This window comes from Thamnophis sirtalis, unplaced genomic scaffold (genome assembly GCF_051295495.1).
Source record: "Thamnophis sirtalis isolate CommonGarterSnake01/CBP01778 unplaced genomic scaffold, rThaSir2_p1.2 scaffold_13, whole genome shotgun sequence".
Classification (NCBI taxonomy): Eukaryota; Metazoa; Chordata; class Lepidosauria; order Squamata; family Natricidae; genus Thamnophis; species Thamnophis sirtalis.
The window spans coordinates 20849939-20871565 of NW_028261393.1; the positions used below are offsets into that span (position 1 = coordinate 20849939).

Consider the following 21627-nt stretch of genomic DNA (forward strand, 5'->3'; position numbering starts at 1 on the left):
CCCGTGGGCTACATGGGAACGGAGATGCCTCGTTAATTTTCCTACCTGGTGGAAAGGAATTGTCCAGCGTTGCCAGCGAGGGAAATTTGAAGACTTCTGGAGAGCAGCCTAGTTCATCTCAAGGGAAATTGCTTGTGTCTGGCTAATCTCATTACACCATTAATGAAGGATCTTTTCATTTACTGGGCCTTGTGCTCTCTAGCAGGTAAGCGATCCTCTTGAGTTTGTTTTTTTCATAAATGCCTTTTCTTTTTTTAAAAAAACAAACAAACCTGTCTCTGGGTTTTTGAGGAACTGCAGAGCAGGACCACCTCCTGGAAATAAAGTAGTGAGTTCAAGCAGGGAAGTAGAATGTCTTTTGATATAAAAATGATATCTTGCTTGAGCAGGGGGTTGGACTAGGAAACCTCCAAGGTCCCTTCCAATTCTGCTATTCTGTTAAACAACTGGATGAGAAAATAAAAGGGGGGCCCTCCCGTGTGCAGCAGATAAAAAGTCGAAGAGATAAGTACAATAAGTACATTGCTTTGTAATCTGCTGTATTTTACTATTTGTACCTCTACTGCAGTGATGGCAAACCTTTTCAGCACCGAGTGCCCAAATTGGAACGGGCGTGCATGTCCGTGTGCCAGAGTGCCAGAAACACAAAGAACAGCTGTTATTTGGGCTGTTTTCAGCCTGTTTTCCGAGCCATTTTTCAGCTTGAAAACAGCTTTAAAAAAAACAGCCTGAAAAACAGCCCGAAAAGGGGCTTGCTTTTCAAACTGTAAGAGCAGCTCTGTGTGCCACCTCTGGCACATGTGCCATAGGTTCACCATCATGGCTCTACTGTATTGGTTAGCGATCTAGAGATCAGAGGTGTGTTGTTCCCGGTTTGGCCCAGAGCGAGCATGTCCAAACCAGTAGTAAAAAAATTGGCAACCCACCACTGCTAGAGATGTTTTATATTCTCTGGGTGACAACATAAATTTTTTGAACAGATAAAATCAAGAGTCCCTTGACACAATCTGAAGCTTATCGTTTTGACCGTGGATTTATTCCCAGCCTTGTGAAGCAGACAGCTTCACGTGAAGTACCAAAACATCACAGTCTTAAGGAGGAATTGTCCTCGATTTGAACTTAATAGGCACGATGCCCAGTTAGATTGTAAAAAAAAATGCAATTGGAAATAAATATTTCTTGGCAGACCGCATCATAATATAACAGATGTAGAAAGTTCTGAAATCCACGATTTTATTTCAAAAGCTTTTGATTTGAATCTCAATGTGACCTTCATCTTCCTAGATGTCTTTGGGCAAATCCTTCACCTTTTGTTTTAATTATACATGGATAATAATCTCAGTCTTGGTGGGTTGTAAAGGTTACTAAAATGTGCATATGGTAAAGTTAAAGGTTCCCCTCGCACATATGTGCTAGTCGTTCCCGACTCTAGGAGGTGGTGCTCATCTCCATTTCAAAGTCGAAGAGCCAGCGCTGTCCAAAGATATCTCCATGGTCATGTTGCCGGCATGACTAAATGCTGAAGGTGCACGGAACACTGTTACCTTCCCACCAAAGGTGGTCCCTATTTTTCTACTTGCATTTTTGCGTGCTTTCGAACTGCTAGGTTGGCAGAAGCTGGGGCAAGTAATAGGAACTCACTTCATTACGCGGGGCTAGAGATTCGAACCGCTGAACTGCCGACCTTTGTGATTGACAAGCTCAGCCTCTTAGCCACTGAACCACTCCTGCGTATAAGGAAAGACATAAAACAGCTTCCCACCATTTGGTGTTCTCATACTAGCTGATGTGTTGGCCATACTAGCTCAGAACTGCGATGCTAAAATCCAGTCCACCTGAAGGACAGAAAGTTGAGGTGGGTTTTTCATTTATATAGAGAGCAAGCACGAAATTGCAGGAAAGAACATCAAATCAGGAGTGAATTCATTCCAGAGATAAATGTTCACTTCTAGAATCACAGAATAAATTGCTAAGCATTGGAAAGCCAACTGTATACAGCTTGGGAATTTCCCCCTTGTTTAACTGTTTCCATTATCAATTAAAGCAAACAAATGACAATTATACTGAAAGGAGAACTGTGGTCATATTTTGACTCAGTTATGAAATTCACCAGGTGACCCTGACCCAGGAAATAATTTATAGGGAGTTAATCGTTTGTTAGAGTTCCTGCAGGAGCTGAGATACATAACGCTCGCTTCTCCATGCTTATATGCAGAACAACCACCTGTTGAGAAATGGGAACTGCCCAAAATCACCTAGGAAGAATCTAGGGCAGAGTTTCCCATGTAGTGGGAAATAGTATTTAAGCACAGATAGACCTCAGGTTATGACTACAACTGGGGGCACAATTTCTACTGTTCTTTTTTTATTAAAGTTTTTATTTTTATTTTTCCACTTTCATAACATATAATCGCATGTATACTATTACATAACCAACATCATATTGTATTATTAAATGTTTACATCAATTCACTTTACCAATGACTCCCAAAAACCAATTATTGGCTCTTCTTCTCTCCATACACCATATTTGTACTTTGTCCATCACTTTCTTCTCCCTCTCTCCTCCCCCTCCCTACCTCCTTTCTTCCCTCTGTCATCCTTCTCTTCTCAACTTCTCCTTCATCTCTCCTTCTCCTACCTCCCCTTACCACTCCTCATTTCTCTCCTCCTCTTCTCCCCCTTGCCTTCTCTCCTATCCATCTCTTCTTCCCTTCCCTTTCTTCTCTACTTCCCACTCTTCATCTCATTTATTTGGTGTATTTCAGCTTCTGATCAAACTCCCTTTTATGTTGCTGGTATTTATAATTCTTTTTCAATATACGTATTTAATTTTTCTCTTCCTTTTTAGTAGAAAAAAAGTGGTATAACAGAAAAGTATACATATATAGTCATTGTGCTTTTAACCACCACCACCCATATAATTTTGGTCAAGCTGTAGACCTGGTTACAATTCCCAGCTATTCTCATCATTATCTTTATATAGTTGTACAACCTTACATGTCCCCAATTTGTGATTCTGTCTTTTTATCACAATAGTTTCCCATTGTAGGTATATTTCATGTTCCCTCTCCATTTTTCTATACCTTGGATTAGATTAGCTTTAATTATCTCTAGATGACAATCTTCACTATTCAGTGTTCATTACACTTCCCTTAATGTAAACATCTCACTTTATTCATTATCTTAAAGGTTCAATATATGTCCATGTTTCATAGATTTTGACCCATGCTTAGCTGTCCTTCTATTGTTATATTCATTCAATTTGCAACTCAATTTAATTATCATGTCAAATAGGTAAATCACAAACCTCTGCTCCCCATATCAGTTTCATATTTATCCATATTCCATATATTTTAACTTTTATTTTGTTATCTTTCTATTATCTTGTTCAACCAGTTAGCAACTCCATTTTATTATCATATTTAGGAATAAAGCCCTTATCTTAACTTTATATTTTCCCATATAGTTGTTTCTAATTATCTGGTTTTTTCCTGGTAAGTCTTTTGTCCCACTTCTCTGTTCCTGTCTTCTCCCTTTTCTTTATTTTGACAGATCCTCTCCCTTCAAATTTCCCCAGGTGACCAAAAGAATAATTTATATTCCTCTTTGTTGGGGCATAACCTCCTGCTTCAATTTTCCTTATGCCACTAACAGCCTCGAAGACCACTTTTGTCAGCTTTCTTTTCCCTTTTGTTGGGACACCTCCCCTTTTCACAATTTTCCTTACACCATTGCCTGGACCAAAGGAGTTTTTCATCTGCTTTTTATTTCCCTCCGCTTCTAACCCTTCAATGTCTTGCTCCCCTTCTTCTTTGAGTTCTTCTATAGCTATCTGCTTCTCTGGATTCAAAATTCTAATTAGGCTTGATTTTACTGATTTATATATATTTAAAAAAAATTAACATAGTTTTTCAAATTCCCAGTTTTCCATGATGTCCAGTTCTAAAGTTACAGTTAATTATACAGTTATGCAGTTCTTATTTCAGGGTTCTGATCCATCTTAAGTCTATCTGCTTCAATTGCTGTAGGGAAAAATGATGGTGGCCATCTTAGTCTTTTGTTCTACCTTAATGTCCAAAATTGCAGTTAGTTATACAAATCTTATTTCAAGATTCTAGACCACCTTAAATTCAAACTGGAAGAGAAGCTAGGGCCATCTTATTCTTTTGCCAAGCCGGGGGGTGGGGGTGGGGGGCAGGAAGAAGAAAAAAGCAAAAAAAAAAAAAACCCTTCGTATTTCCAGTTTGAATTCCATTATTATTCTGTTGTTATTCTTTCTCTCACCGGATCTGGTCCCTTGTTACTGCTCACAATATATCATTTGAAACAGGCTTGCAATCTGCCAGATTCGGGTATTCTTCCATGGCTCCTACTTTTCAAAGTTCTGATTTATGGCTGTTGGTTAATTAAAACTTCCCACACAATCAAAGTTAGGTTATCAGTTATCAGTAAGAAGAAGTGCTTCTTTTTGGGGGGGGGGGGGAGTTAAGATTTATCAATTGGAAGAAATTCAAACAGAATAAATCTTTCAAAGTGTTTGGTTTCTTTTCAAATCCAAAACCAAGTTTAAAGTTTATATTTAAGTGGTTTAAATATAAATATAAACCACTTGGTTTGCTGATCGCTATCTTGGTGACTGTAAAAAGCTGAGAGCAGCAAGTGACTGAAGTTGTCTTCCAGTGCCAGAGATTTCTTCCAAGATTGTTATCCCAGGAATGCTGGGGTTTCTTAGCCCGACGTACTCTGCCCAATTGAGTTGCACCACACAGATCTTTGCAAAGCTTTATTTTGCAATTGTTCTTTTGCAAAGAATGCTCAGGGATAGTTTCCAAATCAAGCATGTTGCCCATTTCAATCTTTTGTACAGTTCTTACAGTCCCTTTAAAGGCATGTACAGCCATAAATCATTGGCTCTCAGATCTTTTACTTCCTTTTTGCCCCATCATCGGGCTTCTCACGTTCCATGTTAATGATTTCCTTGCGATTTTTATTTTCATGTATGTTTACTACCTACCACCTTTTGTAATTCTAATCTGCAGTTTGTTGTTGTTTTCCTGAGAAAGCTGTGCTCCCCTCCTCACTATCTTTATGATAATCTGGCTCAGGAGTGGTATTCTCTTGCCTTCCCTACCTCCACCACCTCTGCACATGTGCATGCATGCCTTCCACACATGCACTTTTTTTGAGGGGGGGGGGAATGGCCTAAATGGGATGACGTAGAGACGGGGCAGGTGAAGAGGGCCACCCGCGATTTCCACTACTGGTTCCACTACCTCTGATCCAGCTGTATCAAACTTAAGAAACTATCCTGTCTTAAATGTAACTAAATAGGCCATTTTATCAAAAGAACCTCTGATTATCTTCAGAAGTCACACAAGCGCCCCTCTCACCCCCATCCTAACCGATGTTTTGTTCTCAGCACTCAGGAAAGGGTTGAGGCTAAAAGCCATGCAAAGAGTTTTAGAAATGGGAAGCAAACATACTTGACCTGGTTATACAGTTCACCCATGTTCTGATTTATACATTACTAGCTGATTACCCGGTGTTGCCCAGGTATTTATTTATAGGGGGAAAATATCCAGACAAAAAGTAATTTCTAATGTTGGATTTTTCCCCCAGAGGGAGCCCGCTTGTGGAGTACTGTGAAGCCGTTACCATGGCAACTCCACTGCACTGAACAGTAGAAGCCATTTTACGACAGTACAATAGAAGCCATTTTAAGGCACAACAGGCTGTATCTTAACAGAACACACCCCCCGAGGGGTATTGGGGTATTTTACCCCACACAGTGTTTTTTCCCAGAGAGTCAGTCATCTGTGTACCAAGTTTGGTTGAAATTGCTCAAGGCATTCCAGAGTTATGCAAACAAACAAACACACACACACACACACACACACAGACACACTGACACAAATACATACATATATACCTATACCTATACCTACACATATAAGATTTACAGTCGTATGCTAACCAAATGAGCTGTTTTCCCTACATGCTAAGCTACAGTAGTGCTAATCAGGTTAACCTTAAGAAGCATTGTGCTGAAGGGAACAGAAGAGAGGAAGCCTGCTGAGTAATGTTTTCAGTCTCTTTGATTAATGTTTCTAGTTCTTTGAAGTGACACAGAAGGTTCTCCTTGTGGAATGTGGATTTTGATAAGAACTGCTTCAAAGTGGCTGAAGAAACGGACTGTCCAAAGATTTGAATTAAGTAACTTGCAAACTCATCATGCCTCGGTTGAATCTGAAAACCACACCTACTTAATAAGAGGGTGACAAGATTATATATATATAATCATTATATATATAATGATCTTGTATAAGTATATAAAGACATGGTATGAAATATTACATGGCACATATAAAGCTACTGAGCATGTTTGCTAGATCAGAGCAGAGGGAGCAGGTTCTGACCAGTTCCAGTGAACCAGTAGCAAAAATTTTGAGTAGTTCAGAGAACTGGTAAATACTACCTCTGACTGGCTCCGCCCCCATCTATTCTCTGCCTCCCGAGTCCCAGCTGATTGGGAGGAAATGGGGATTTTGCAGTATCCTTCCCCTGGAGTAGGGTGGGAATGGAGATTTTACAGTATCCTCCCCTGGAGTAGGGTGGGAATGGAGATTTTATAGTATCCTTCCCCTGCCACGTCCACCAAGCCATGCCCACCAAGCCACACACACAGAACTGGTAGTAAAAAAAAATTGAATCCCACCACTGGATCAGAGATGAGTCAAATGATGCTAATCAACAAAAGAACGCAGTTCAATAGGTTTGAACCGTATATAAAGTGATTCCCTACCTTTGTAAGGGGTCCCTCACCTTGTATCCATGGGCTGCCTCTCCTCACTTACAGTATGCATGGTTCTAATTTGGCAAGGCTCACCAGGCTAACAAATCTTGCCAGCTAGCAGTTTGTCTTCTAATTGTCCTGATTTGATGTGTTTTGTGAAGCCACCTAATAAGAAACTTCAAGGGATCAGGAGTTTCTTTTAACTTCCTTCTTAATCTCTGCTCACAAATGGAAAACCTATCTTAAGGAATACAAAAAGGAAAAAGAGCAGACATCCCGAAGGTGCTTTTCAAAAGTCACTGGACTTTCTTGGTTGTTGTTTTTTTTCCCTTTCCCCCCTTGAAAACAGTTCTGAAGTTCTGAACTGAAGAAACTTCTTGGATGAGAAGCAAAATATTTTCAAGGGAGGAAAAGAAAAAAACCCAAGAAAGTCCAGTTGTCTTAGAACAACTATGACTTGGATGACTGGGAATCTCCGTAGATGAGAAGGAACAGAATTTAGGATATCTGAAACCTCTCCTGGAGTGAGTCTTAGCAGATGCCCAAATATGACAGGCCCAGACGCTCATTCTCAGATTAGGCCATCTCACTGACAAGCTAAATGTGAAGTTTCCAAAAGATGACCTAATTAATTTATGAGCCTCGAGACAAAGTTCAAAAGAAATCCATTCATTTATTAGGATCAACATTTTGGCATGTTCTTCTGCGGAGCCAAAACTGATTCCCGCTTTATGGTGTCTGAACTTTACCCCTGTATCCCCCCCCCCCTTCTGTCTGTGTCATAAATCACATCCACCAACAATGTGGCAGGCTATGAATGTGTGCATTTCACACACTAGCTGTAGAAATATGAGACCTGACTCTGGCCAAAGGTATGCATGGCATTCTCCCCCTTTTCTCTTTTTTTTATGTCAACTTGATAATAGTCATGGAAACGCTTGACAAGTTGACACTAAAGCCCTGTGGCACAATTAGAAAAATGATTGGTTTGCTCCTCATGTTATATGGTTAAGAATTAGGCCTGAGAGATTGAGGTGTTTTACTTTCTTAGAGTCCCCTAGCAATAGAAAATGCCTCTTGTAACACAGTGGCTCCCTTCACACAGCCTGCTTAACTGGGGTAATGGGTTGGACTCAGGGGTGGGATTGAAAATTTTTAGCAACCGGTTCTCTGCCTGGTTGCTTTGTGGGTGTGGCATACTCAGTTTCCTACACCATGGAGGGGATGTTTTGTTGAGCTTCCGGGAGGGTGAAAATGGCCTCCCCTGGGCTCCGGAAGCCCTCCGGAGGCTGGAAACGAGCCCATTTCTGGACTTTTGGGAGGCCCATTTTTCACCCTCCCAGAGCCTCTGCATAGGCCCTGCACTTACCTGGCATCCAAAACGGGCCGTGTGGAGACTCCTGGGAGGGGAGGCACGTGGTGGACAGGGCCAGCCAGTCCTTTCAACTACCAGTTCAGTGAACCAGATGTAAAGTTAGCATCCAGTTCACCCGAACAGTCTGAACCAGCTGAATCCCACCCCTGGTTTGACCTTTTGAAGGTATTTGCATAATATGTTGAACCATAATCTTACCAAATGGGTCCAATATAGCCCACCAAATTCCACATATAATTTATACTCAGTTATATTTCTTCTGGGATATCCTAAGACACGCCACTTTTCTTCTGTGTTTTTTGTTACGCACTCTGAAACCCATTGCTGCAGATTTCAGATAAGAGAAAGCAATGACTTTCATGGAAACAAAAGAATTATAACTGAATTTTCTATCGAAGCAGATCTTGAATACTTGTTCATGCTTCCTTGCAGGAAATTCACTGGGAGAAAGATCACTGGCCTTTCAAGAAATAACTTTTCGGTCCACAAACTTTGAAAATATCCTCACATGGAAGATTAAGGGGGAGACACCCCCAGGCACGCTCTACGATGTCCGGTATAAGGTGTAAGGATGCTTTGCTTTTTCATAAAACTTTGTGGAATGTATTGTATGAGCTGAATCCATGGGTATTTCAAATAGGGTACAGGTAGTCCTCTACTAACAACCACAATTGAGTGCAAAATTTCTGTTGCTAAGTGAGACATTTATGAAGTGAAGTTTGACATTTTGTGGCCTTTCTTGCCACAGTTGCTAAGTGAATCACTCCCGTTGTTAAATTAGTTTTCTCTTTTTTCAATGCAATTTGTAACTTTGAACAGTTATTAAACAGACTCTGTGACTTGAGGACTGCTGGCAAACAGTGGTAATTATTGTGTCAACCGATGTCACACAATGTTAGGTTGTGTGCAGATTCAAGAGGAAATGTTTTAAATGAAACTCAAATCCCTGCCCTTCAGTATCAGCTTTACTGCATTCTACAGGATTATGAAATGTAAAGGCATATGTCAATAGCTACCAATGAACATACGCTATTGCATCGTAAGTGGATTTTTTTAAAGAGAAGAAGAATGCATTAATGTAAATAATCACATAGGAAATTCAGGAAATTTGAACAACATATTTAAAAACCCTTTTCTTATCTCCGTGTTCAAAAAGAAAGGTCAACATTTGCCCCCCAATAGCAATAGCAATAGCAGTAGACTTATATACCGCTTCATAGGGCTTTCAGCCCTCTCTAAGTGGTTTACAGAGAGTCAGCATATTGCCCCCAACAATCTGGGTCCTCATTTTACCCACCTCGGAAGGATGGAAGGCTGAGTCAACCCTGAGCCGGTGAGATTTGAACCGCTGAACTGCTGATCTAGCAGTAGCCTGCAGTGCTGCATTTAACCACTGCGCCACCTCGGCCCCAAACACGTATCAATAACCCATTGCTAAAAATCAGTAGACAATGACCTTAAAATGTTTCTAATGATTAACCTTCCTCTTTTCTCAGCCACTGTGACTTGCAACACATTCAGTTTTTGAATTATGCCAACTACCACTATGATGTCCTGCTCTAGCCTACAACTCACTAAATCACAAATCAAACTACCGTATGTGGAAGTCACACAACACTAAATACCACGTATATGCACAGATAGAGAATAAGAACTAGCCCAGTTTAAGATACTGTGCAAATGCAATGCTAAATTTGTAGCTTCCTTGGCTGACCCTGTTATCTGTTCCCAGTCAGGGTCTTCATCGGTTCCAATATGATGGAGAAACCCATAAGGAAGACATGCACCCGATTTGACCTCGGTTCTGAATTCAAATCCAAACTTACGGAGAGTGGATGAAAGATATCCATTAAAGTTTCAACTCTAAAAACGAAGATAGTATAGTCCGCCTAGACTTTTTCCAGCAAGTGAAGTAGCTAAATCATTAGTCTGCTTATCTGCTGCTTTATATGGACTAGAAGACTGCCAAGGTCCCTTCTAACTCTGTTAGTCTGTTATTCTTTATTCAATTGATCTGCTCTTCTGTTATTCTGCTTGATAGGTTCTAAAAAAACAATTCTTGCTTAGAGATCATAAATAATCTCTACTTGTGCTGAAAGCAGGTGAAGTTATATCTTTCTTTGGCTTAGAATAAGGAGTTCTGTGATTTGAACTCTGGCTTGTATCCTTGAGAAACTATAAGGGGATAACAGTGTAGCTTGGGGAAGCTAATGTTGGTCTAAAAGTAACCTCTGCTTTCCATGGGCTTTCTTTATTCAGTGAGTATACCAAATACTCTAAGTATATATACTTTATTTTAATTCCAAAGCAAATATGGTAGCTGTTTCCTTCCCTTCAAAGTAACCATTGACCTTTTGGGCTAAGGGCAGTTAGTTCTGCACTGTGATGAAAAGTTCAAATGTTGTTTGCTCTGCTGGGACTCTCCTCTAGATATGCTTTCTTTATTAACCCCATAAAGGAGAATATTTGTAGCTCAGGGTTGAAATGAGGGGGGAAATAATTTGAACCAAACTTTAAGTTATTCAAAATGTACTGCTCTCTAAATGACACGGTTTAACCACTGCCCTAAGTCCTTTGGTGTTGGATGGCTGTTATAATTTTGAATGGATGATGATGATGATGATGATGATGATGATGATGATGATGATGATGATACATTATTTTAGGGAAAGGGCTGTACAAAGCATGTCTATATGTGGAGCCCTTGGTGCCGTTTGAGCTTGTTTGCTTGTTTGTAGCTGCTTCAATACCCAATTAGATAACATCATCTGTGTGAGTGAGTGTGGGTTTACACCCTATTTATATAGAGTAGCTTGCCCTGCCTGTTGATGGGAGTGGTAGTTGTATTGTCCTTGGTAGTTCCTTAACTCGGGAACTGTTTTATGTTTGTTTGTCTGGTGTTAATCCCTGCTTATCTGCTTATCTGGGTGCTGTTGCTGGAGAGGTTCAGTGTCATCAACATTATTGAAACATTTACACCAGTTTGGACCAGTTCGGCTGAACGGGTAGTAGTTTGGCAGCCTGAGTCACTGGAACGGCAGCGACCCAGGCTTACAATGCCCCCAAATCAGTTCTCCAGGCGGCGCATATATGTGCTGTCATCTTGTTTTTTGCTTCTGAGCATGCACGGAACAAATTCTATTGCACTGTGCATGCGTGTGCAGTGCGCATCAAGTGTGCAGTGCACATCAAGTCCACGAAGCACACATGCAGTGCACCCACAACAGTAGTGCCTGCCGGAACCCACCCCTGATTTATACCTTTGGAATTCTGAATCAGAAAACATGATAGTATTGGAAGATTTCTAGCATGCTCTTTAGGAAAAGCAACAACTTGTCTAGCACAGGGAAATAATATAGGCTAGAATTCTATGATTCACTCAGACATTTCCAGACCATAAGCCTACCTCATGCATTCCACACTGAAACCATAACCCACTGTTTCCAAACCTTAGCCACTTTAAAGATATGTGGACTTCCACTGCTAGAATGCTGGCTAGGGAATTCTGGGAGTTGAAATCTACATATTTTAAAATTGCCAAAGCTGGGAAATACTGCCATAGTCAGAATTAACTAAGCTATTATTTCATTACATTCAAAGACTGGGAAAAGAAGCATATTTACTTATTCATCCAAGATGGCTAGTGACAGACAGACAGATGGACGAATGAATGCACAAAACTAACCAAGGAACTATTTTGGTATGAGTGTACATGTGTTGTGTGAACTCAACCAAATTGATTAGATTTAATGTCTGCATGGGGTGCAAACTTATAGTTTCTACAAGATGTGGTAGGGTGATGATGACATTTGTTGTGCCATGGGTTAAACCAACAGAAGGCTGCACCTTCTGTCCCATAGCTCAGCTTTGGTATATTCAGGATTGGGAGTCACCTACCTTGGCCCATATCTACTTTGTCTTTTAATCATCTTGGATGCCATCCACCAGTTCCTGGTCTACATCTGCATATCATGTGCAAAGCCTATTGTGAGTAATTGTCTGGTCCTCTCACAGGTATGGTGACCAGATCTGGCAGAGTAAACCTGAGTGCCAAAATATCACCCAGAATGTCTGCAATCTCACTCATGAGACTGAAAATTTCACCGAACGTTATCTTGCCGAAGTGAGAGCTCTGCTCCCCAACTGTTGCATCTCCGACTGGTTCATGTCCTTGAAATTATGTCCTCGTGAAAACAGTAAGTGCTTTTCATGAATTTGTTCTGGCAGACAGTGAGGAGGTTGGGGAGGTACATGGGCCAGTCCTGTAGTCTGGGGAAGGCTCTGATGAGGGCTCTGTGTCGGAGGCAGAGAGGGGGCCAGGGCCGTATGCCAGTTATCAGCTGCCTTCAGAGTCAGACATCAGTGAGGTAGAAGAACAGCTGGAGCCTTTTCCCAGTGTGCGCATGCACAGAGTTGCCAGACGAAGAGAACAGCTAAAGAACAGTAAAGTAAAGTCACAGGTGGACAGTGAATGGCCCCTCCCAGAGGAAATAAAAGAGGAGCGAAAGGGGAGTGGAGTTTGCAGGAGTCTATTAGTTCGCTTAATTGGTTCATGACTCTCCAAGACTCCTTGTCAAGTTTTGCAGATATTGGCCTGTCAGCTCTCCAAGCCAGTTAAGGTCAGTGACTGTATCCTCCCTCTTTCCTTTGCAGGATGTGAATTGGCAGAATTCACAGTAAATTAATAAAAGGGGTTTTTGTCGGGATCAGAAGTTTGCTTTAGGCTCTTGGGAAGCCTTGGTCAGAACAGAATTGTGCTGGGAGCTGGGAGAATTCTGGATCCCCAGCATGTCTGTTCATGGCATGTAGCCTGTTAAGAGTATCATCTTTTCCTCAAGAGGACACCTCCCAGTCAAACTCTCCATGACAGGCGGAATTAGCATTTCTACTCAGTCAGTTTCCATTTGTCAAACAGCTGTTTATTGTTTCCATTTTAACTTTTTATTATCCCTTCTGATACCTTTCCTTTATTGATCAGCTAGGATGGTTTCTAATGCTTAAAATTGCCAGCTGATTTGCATTTCTTCCAAAAAGGTGGGGCGCCTACAGCACCTCAAACATAATAATAAGGCCAAGTGCTTATTTCGGGGGTCAAAAGAAAATAAGACCCTATCTTATTTTTGGGGAAACACAGTATAGTCCAACATATGGGGTGATTCCAGAGAGTGATAACTGGTTAAGTGGCTTGTGTGAATGGAGTCGTCTTCTGGTTTGGCCCAATGAACCACACACTTGGTAAATGGGTTGGATTTGCACAACCTACTTTCATGATCTAACTAGGTAACATCATTAGTACTAGAAGGGAGCAGGGTTTGCTCTCTGTTAACCCTACACCCTTCTAGCATGAAGACATTACCTAGTTGGGTCATGAAATGTCTGCAAGAAAACAATTAAACTCAGATGCTACACTACAATTTATCATCCATCTGAAAAAAATTCTCTCCTTCCTTCCTTCCTTCCTTCCTTCCTTCCTTCCTTCCTTCTTTCCTTCCTTCCTTCCTTCCTTCCTTCCTTCCTTCTTTTTTTCAGTTAATATTGAAAATATTGATGTAAACTATACACCCAGCATTCGGTCCATCAAGTTTGTTATTCAGCCTCCTTACACACCTTTCAAGGATAAAAATAACTCTCCTCTGACCGTAGTGGACATTTTCAAACAACTTGATATTAAGTACCAGTACGAAATAATAATGTGCTGCACAAAGAAGGTAAGAAAGGATTATAACGCATGATTACTGACTTAACCTTTAAGGCACATTATGCAATAAGAATAAATCAAAACCAGCCTTTATTACAGTCAAAAACCAGCATGTCCAATAAGCTTTAAAAGGAATTGGATAATGCAGGGGTATCTTCAGAATGTTAAAAAAAAGGTGAAAATGGGGACCCCACCTATTATTTATGTATTTATCTGTTTGTTTATTTTTCATGTTTTGTAACCACCCATCTCCCTCAGAGAAGTTGTAGGATTCAAAAAAAATTTACTACCCATTCTGTGGGCGTGGCTTGGTGGGCATGGCAGGAGAAGGGTTACTGTAAAATCTCCATTCCCACCCCACTCCAGGAGAAGGATACTGTAAAATCCCCATTCCCACCGCACTCCAGGGGAAAGTTACTGATCAGCTGGGACTCGGGAGGCAGAGAATAGAATAGGGCGGGGCCAGTCAGAGGTGGTATTTACTGGTTCTCCAAACTATTCAAAATTTCCACTACCGGTTCTCCAGAACTCGTGAGAACCTGCTGAATACCACCTCTGCCTCAGAGGTACATTAGGTACAATATAATCAAGAAAATTAACACTAAAATCAGAATAATTGAAGAGTAAACAGTTTAAAATTATAAAAATTATACAGTTGAAGCTCCATCCTCTTTTTATGATCCATGTACCAGATGTACGGAGGCTAAGCAAGGGGAAATTGGGGGTCTGGCTTGGTGAATGAAAACAGGATTAGAGGAAGGGAAGAGGTCAAAGAAGACGAGGTCATGGGCTGGATCAGGGAGTTGCACTAACCATACTAGAATCCAGGGGTGGGCTACTGGGGGTTTGCAGGGGTTCGGGAGAATCTCTAGCTAAGATTCTGTGCAGTTTGGAGAACCCCCAAATTCAACTCCTGGCTGGCCCCACCCACCCCTCCCCTTCCCTCCCAGGAGTCTCCATGCGGCCCATTTTGGATGTTGTTAAGTGCAGGGCACATGCAGAGGCTCAAGGGGGGCAAGAAATGTGCCTCCCAAAAGTTCCGGAAGTCTGGAAATGGGCCGTTTCTGGCCTCCAGAGGGCCTCCGGAGCCTGGGGAGGGCAAAAAGCCTCCCCCCACCATGGTGTAGGTGGCCGACTAGGACACACCCACCATGGCCACGCCCACCCAGCAACCGGGCAGAGAACTCCTTGCTAAAAAAAATTGAAGCCCCCCGCCCCCCCTGCTAGAATCAGGGATCCAAAATTACCCACTGCCACATATAAGCTCCCCATAGATCCTCTGTTGTATGGACTTTCAGTTGATTTTGGAAAATGCATCTTTCTCTTTCTTGCCTTAGTGGAAAAAAATTGAAAACAATGAAGAATTTATCATCACTGACTTGGATCCCAATACGGAATATAATGGAACGATACACATCCGACATTCTGACAAAATTAGCACAGCCTATGTGTTTCGAGTAAAGACGTTATCAGGTATGGTTCTGATGCCCAATTTGATCTTCGGCAGAGCTATTTTCTTTTCTTGAATTAAAAACATTTCAAAGTTTGCTAACAGTCCAAGCAGTTGTCATCATATTGCAATGGAATGGCCCCCTCAGAAAGTTCCCTGGATCTCTGCATGAAATACCTCATCTCAAGGGCACTCCTGCCCAATGGCCATAAATACAAGTAGTCCTCAACTTACTACAGTTCATTTGTAAGCTGTTCAGATGTACAGTTTGTATGTTTGTAAGATGTAACATAGGGATGCGGTGGCTCAGTGGCTAAGACGCTGAGCTTGTCAATCCGAAAGGTCGGCAGTTCAGCGGTTCGAATCCCTAGTGCTCCTGTTACTTGTCCCAGCTTCTGCCAACCTAGCAGTTCAACAGCATGTAAAAAAAATGCAAATAGAAAAATAGGAACCACTTTTGGTGGGAAGGTAACAGTGCTCCTTGTGCCTTTGGCACATGCCAGCCACATGACCACAAAGACGTCTTTGGACAGCACTGGTTCTTCGGCTTTGAAACGGGGATGAACACCGCCCCCTACAGTCAGGAACCCTCCCTTCCAGTGGTTAGAATGCAGTATTTCAGGCTAACTCTGTTCACTGCCAGGAGTTCAATTCTGACCGGTTCAACGTTGACTCAGTCATCCATCCATCCTTCCGAGGTTGGTAAAATGAGGACCCAAATTGTTGGGGACAATATGCTGACTCTGTAAACCGCTTAGAGAGGGCTGTAAAGCACTGTAAAACCATATATAAGTCTAAATGCTATTGCTATTACTATCAAGATGATTCTCAAGGACTGAACTGTGACATAAGACATGCTAACATTTAAATCTGGATTAGCAAACAGAATTGTTCTGTTGTGTACATACAGCCCTAACCTGGTTGGTCTGGTTCTCTTGCCCTGTTAGACCCATCCTTAAAAAGAAACCATGGCTCAATTTTTTCAACACGTGACTATTTACAGTAATAATCCATGCTATTTTCTAGTCATGATCTGTCATTATATCTGAATAAAAATCATGGTTTATTTTTAGCATTTGTTTTTTGCTACTATTTGTCCCTGTCCATTTTTATGAGGTATTTGCAAGATAGAAAATGAAACAAGTGGGAACAAGGTGAGAATTATTTGACTTACCTGTAAGAATTACTCTCATTGATATAAATCTAGATTAGAAGGTTATGCCTGAATGTAGCCTTTTCTTAGCCATCTTTGGTTGATCTTGATTTTCCTTCTTATTCCCATATTACTGAGGATGTTTTGATCATCCAAATTATTGGTTCCTTTAAATACAGATAGAAAGATGATTATTCTCAATCCTGCCCTAGAAGATGTGGGCAACTCAGGTTTTTTTTCTTCTGCATGACTTCATACTAATTAATTTGTGCCTTCTGTCCATAGATAACACTTGGCTGCCATATCTGTTTGGAATGATTGTATTTATAATCATATTTACCTTTGGAACTGGATTATACATTATGTATAAGTATGTTAAACAACACACCATGCAGCAGCCCGCATCTTTGGTATGTAATTTTCAATTACTATAAAAGTCTCCGTTATTTTTTCATCTGTCTTTTTTCATCTACATAATTTTTTATAAATAACTCAAAGTGGGGAATATACTCAGTATTCCTTCCTCCTCCTATTTTTTGCACAACAGGTGAGTTGCATTGAGAGAGAGTCATGACCCAGAGTTATCCAATCGGCTTTCATGCCTAAAGTGGGACTAGAATTCACAGTCTCCTGGTGATTGGCCCAAAGTCACCCAGCTGGCTTTCATGCCTAAGGCGGGACTAGTACTCACAGTCTCATAGTGATTGGCCCAAAGTCACCCAGCTGGCTTTCATGCCTAAGGCGGGACTAGTACTCACAGTCTCATAGTGATTGGCCCAAAGTCACCCAGCTGGCTTTCATGCCTAAGGCGGGACTAGTACTCACAGTCTCATAGTGATTGGCCCAAAGTCACCCAGCTGGCTTTCATGCCTAAGGCAGGACTAGAACAGTCTTCTGCTTTCTGACCTGGTGCTTTAATCACTAGACCAACCTGGCTCATAAATTATGAATTATGATCTCATATTGAAGTCCACATATTGTTAAGCTGCCAAGGTTTTAAAATACTGCTCTAGTGTTATAAGTATTCCTGGAGAAAAGACATATAATTGGAACTTAGTTTTGAATTTATCAATATATAATAATCAAATTGGAAAGATAAGTTAACTTTTAATCAATAATCTAAATTTTAAATTGCATCTTTTTAAAATAAGTTTCTGAACTAGCATCTAATGCTGAACCTTCCTCCTTGATAGGATTTCAAAAGTATTTCCCGTTTCCAACCTCTCTTATTAAATGTGGAGCATTCCCAGAGTCCTTATGATTTATCCAAGATAATCCAACCAGGGGTATGTTCAACCGAGTTTAGCCATCACATCCAGGGCATGCGAGAAGACCAAAAATTATTCAATCCAACAGTGACATCTTACCAGCAACAATCCAAAACGCTACCATTCCAGCCTCTTGACCAACCCTTGAATGGTCTTTCAGTTGGCTATGCCCCACAAGTGATCAAGAACGGCCGGTCGCGTATCCTAGGAGACAATCCTTCTACATTAACGTATGGATTATGCATTGAAGGGGAGGGCCACAAGGCAAACCAAGGGATTAAGTCTGATACTTTTATAAGCAATGGACACTACAAAGCCCAGAGACCAGAAAGGACTAACAAAGAGTTGACCACAATTCATCAGAAGGAAGGGTTGGTGGTAGAAACCATACCCCAGGAAAACTCAAATGGTTCACCACAAGAATCTCCAAGACTTCTGGGAGAATGGAGACCTACCACAGTTTATAGAAGTGGAGGAAGCTACAGAAAACAGGCAGAAGTGCTACCTTCCAGCTTAGAAGTTGGCCAAAATGCTATCTTGGAGGAAGATGGTTCTCTACTGTTAGCTGTCCCACCGCCGCCCTTGTTTCGACGTTCTTCTTGCAACAACCTCCCTCAAGATCTCAGCACAGGACAACCTCCTGCCTTCTGTCTCTCAGCCTGGACTGATAATTTTCTACATTCCAATCCATTTGGATTCCAAAGCACAGACTGTCTAGCTCAAGAAAGCCAGGGATTAAAAAGTGAGCCTCAGCCTTTTGATATTTCCCCAAATATCCCGGACCCTCATCAACTCAATGGACCTTTCCCCAGTTTGTTCAATGACTTGGAGCTGAAGCTCCAGTGGGATGGTGGCCCAGGGGAAGCAACTTCTTAAGCAATACAAAGATTTTGGGAAATTCTTTCTACAAAATGACGTGGAAAGCTGACACTTTTTTTCTTTTTTTGCATTTTTTTAATTTTCATTAAACAAACAACACAAAAAAAGAATCATCCTACATTACATCTTGTAGAAAGTGTGTCAATTGGTTACAAATAACTTTCGTGCATCTCTTCCACAGTCATTGCTTATATTCATATCAGATATCAAAAATTCTTTATGAATCTTACTGTCAACATAGCATAATTCTCATTTGACTAAAGTTGTTTTAACGTCCTTTTGCCTAAAATAATCCATAGTTAAAAACACAACCACCTGATGGCATTTCATTAGTTATTACAAAAATCATCCAATAACCTTAAGCCTTTATAACATATTATAAATAAAGATTAGTTAACAAAGTTTCTAAGCCTTTTTTTCCCAAGTCACTGTTTACAATTTGTGTCCAAGTTCCTTTTGTTATGGTAGTACACATATATATCATTAACTATATCCCTTATCATTATCATTCCATAGATTATTGTTATAGTTAATGTTGGTTAACGGAAAATCCTTTACTGTTTATATCCAATTTCTTCTCATCAAGCCAACACATATGTGTACTTTATTGCCATTATCAATTATTTATTTAATAAAATCTAAAAGTTACTAAATTATTACTTACTAATAAAACATAGTTAATTTTTTGTTATCAACTTTCATATATCCAGTAACATTACAACTTCATAACACTTTCAAAATAAGAATTAATTAACAAAATTTCTATGCCTTTTTTTTCCAAGTCACTGTTTGCAATTTATATCCAAATTCCTTATGTTAAACCACTACATATGTATATCATTGACTATATCTCTTTTCATTTCATTATAATTGTTATCATTAATATTTGTTAAGAAAATCATTTACTATTTATATCCAACTTCCTCACATCCAGCCAACACAAATATGTACCTTGTTGCCATGGAGGGCGCTAAGATTACCTGAGAGATGCAACAAGTAATAAGGTGCGGAGAAATGTCCATAAAAACTTTACTAAGGAAATAAACAGAAGATTAATTCCACAAATGGCAAAAGAAATAAGACTATATGCCCATTGGAAGGACACAGGTTGATATATGAAAGTTGATAATAAAAAAGTAGCTAAGTCTGGTGATTAGTAAGTAGTAATTTAGTAATTTTTAGATTGCTATGTTAAATAAATAATTGATAATGGCAACAAGATACTTTTTTTCCCTAATGCACCCTGATTGCTCTCCATGAGCTGCATGTCTCTGTCTTAAAAAAGGAGAAAATTTCAGAAAACTACATTCCCCATTTATATTTATACTGACTAGATGGAAAAGTGAAAATAGAATGAAATAAATATTCTATGTTTGACATGTAATCCTTTTACAACTGTGGAATATATATATATATATTCCATGTATGATGTATGTATGTATGTATGTATGCATGTTTGTGTATACACACACACACACATACATACATACATACATACATACATACATGTCCAGGGCTGCAGAAATAATGGTGTCGGTGGATGATAGGTTGTCCTTGACTTACAACCGCAATGGAGCCCAAAAATTCTGGTATTAAGTGAGTCATTTGTTAAGTGAGTTTTGCCCCATTTTATAACCTTTTTGCCTCAGTTGTTAAGTGAATGACTGTAGTTGATAAATTAGTAACTTGGTTGCTAAATGAATCTAGCTTCCCCATTGACTTGGCTTGTCAGATAGTCGCAATATGTGGTCAGCCCGGCAAAGAAATCCAGAAAATCACAGCCAGAAGGACTAGCTCTTTAGAACAGAATTGAATGGAACAGAATAGAATAGAATAACAGAGTTGGAAGCGACCTTGAAGGTCTTCTAGTCCAACCCGCTGCCTAGGCAGAAAACCCTACACGACTTCAGACAAATGGTTATCCAACATCTTAAAATCTTCCAGTGTTGGAGCATTGACAACTTCTGGAGGCAAGTTGTTCCCTTCATTAATTGTTCTATCTGTCAAGAAATTTCTCCTCAGTTCTAGGTTGCTGCTCTCCTTGATTAGTCTCCATCCATTGTTTCTTGTCCTGCCTTCAGGTGCTTTGGAGAATAGCTTAACTCCCTCTTCTTTGTGGCAGCCTTTGAGACATTGGAAGACTGCTATCATGTCTCCCCTAGTCCTTCTTTTCATTAAACTAGACATACCCAATTCCTGCAAACGTTCTTTGTATGTCTTAGCCTCCAGTCCCCTAATCATCTTTCTTGCTCTTCTCTGTACTCTTTCTAGCATCTCAACACCTTTTTTACATCGTGGCAACCAAAACTGGATGTAGCATTCCAAGTGTGGCCTAACCAAGGCATTATAAATCTTACATTCCAAGTGTGGCCTAACCAAGGCATTATAAATCTTACTTTATTGTAGGTTACATTAACAGAATCTTGTAGGACAGAAAGTACACCTCTGTCTCTGTCGGGTTGTAAAAGCTATGATAGATACACGGAAGTTCCTCCAAACAGCCTCCATTATTGTTCCTCAGCCACAGACAGAAACGTTGCCAAGTTGAAGCAGATGACTTGCAGCATGAAACGTAATTCGCTGGAAACTATTAGGGAGGTATTATCTTAAGTCTCTTTCTTCCATGCAAGGTATCTAAACCTTGCTGTGTTTCGCACCTCTGGAATGCAGCCCCTGCCTTCTGGGAATCCAGACTATTTTCCACCACACTCTCCCCCTCCCCTCGCCTTGATGGTCCAGGAAGCTAGGGAGGGTCCCCTATGACATGTTTGCCATGCCCTCATTCCTTCTAAGGGTTTGGCTATATCTGATCTGATCATTGCCTAATCTGCAGCTCTTCCTCTTATCTCCCACATACCATGAAAGATTTGTGGGCATAATGAACTGGCTTGTATTAGCAAGTTCCTGGCAACTAACTCATGTAATCATGTAATCTATGGAGGGGGGTGGGCTCATTTCAAGTGAATCCCAGGATCGTACAAGAAGTCCTTCTTATCTTAGGATATCTG

The 21627-nt window shown here is 40.5% G+C and overlaps 1 protein-coding gene across 2 annotated transcripts; it reads left to right on the top strand.

Moving 5' to 3' along the window:
- Positions 1-19077, top strand: IL22RA1 (interleukin 22 receptor subunit alpha 1). Of its 2 annotated transcripts, XM_087727819.1 has the most exons (7): positions 1-205; positions 8604-8736; positions 12186-12367; positions 13701-13879; positions 15207-15342; positions 16758-16882; positions 17666-19077. In XM_087727819.1, exons 1-7 carry the CDS (start codon positions 163-165, stop codon positions 18614-18616), a joined length of 1749 nt encoding a protein of 582 aa, XP_087583945.1. In that variant the 5' UTR covers positions 1-162; the 3' UTR covers positions 18617-19077. The 2 variants fall into 2 exon arrangements, with proteins under 2 accessions (XP_087583945.1, XP_087583946.1); XM_087727820.1 differs by lacking the exon at positions 1-205 and having other exon boundaries at positions 8606-8734.
- Positions 19078-21627: the final 2550 nt, after the last annotated feature.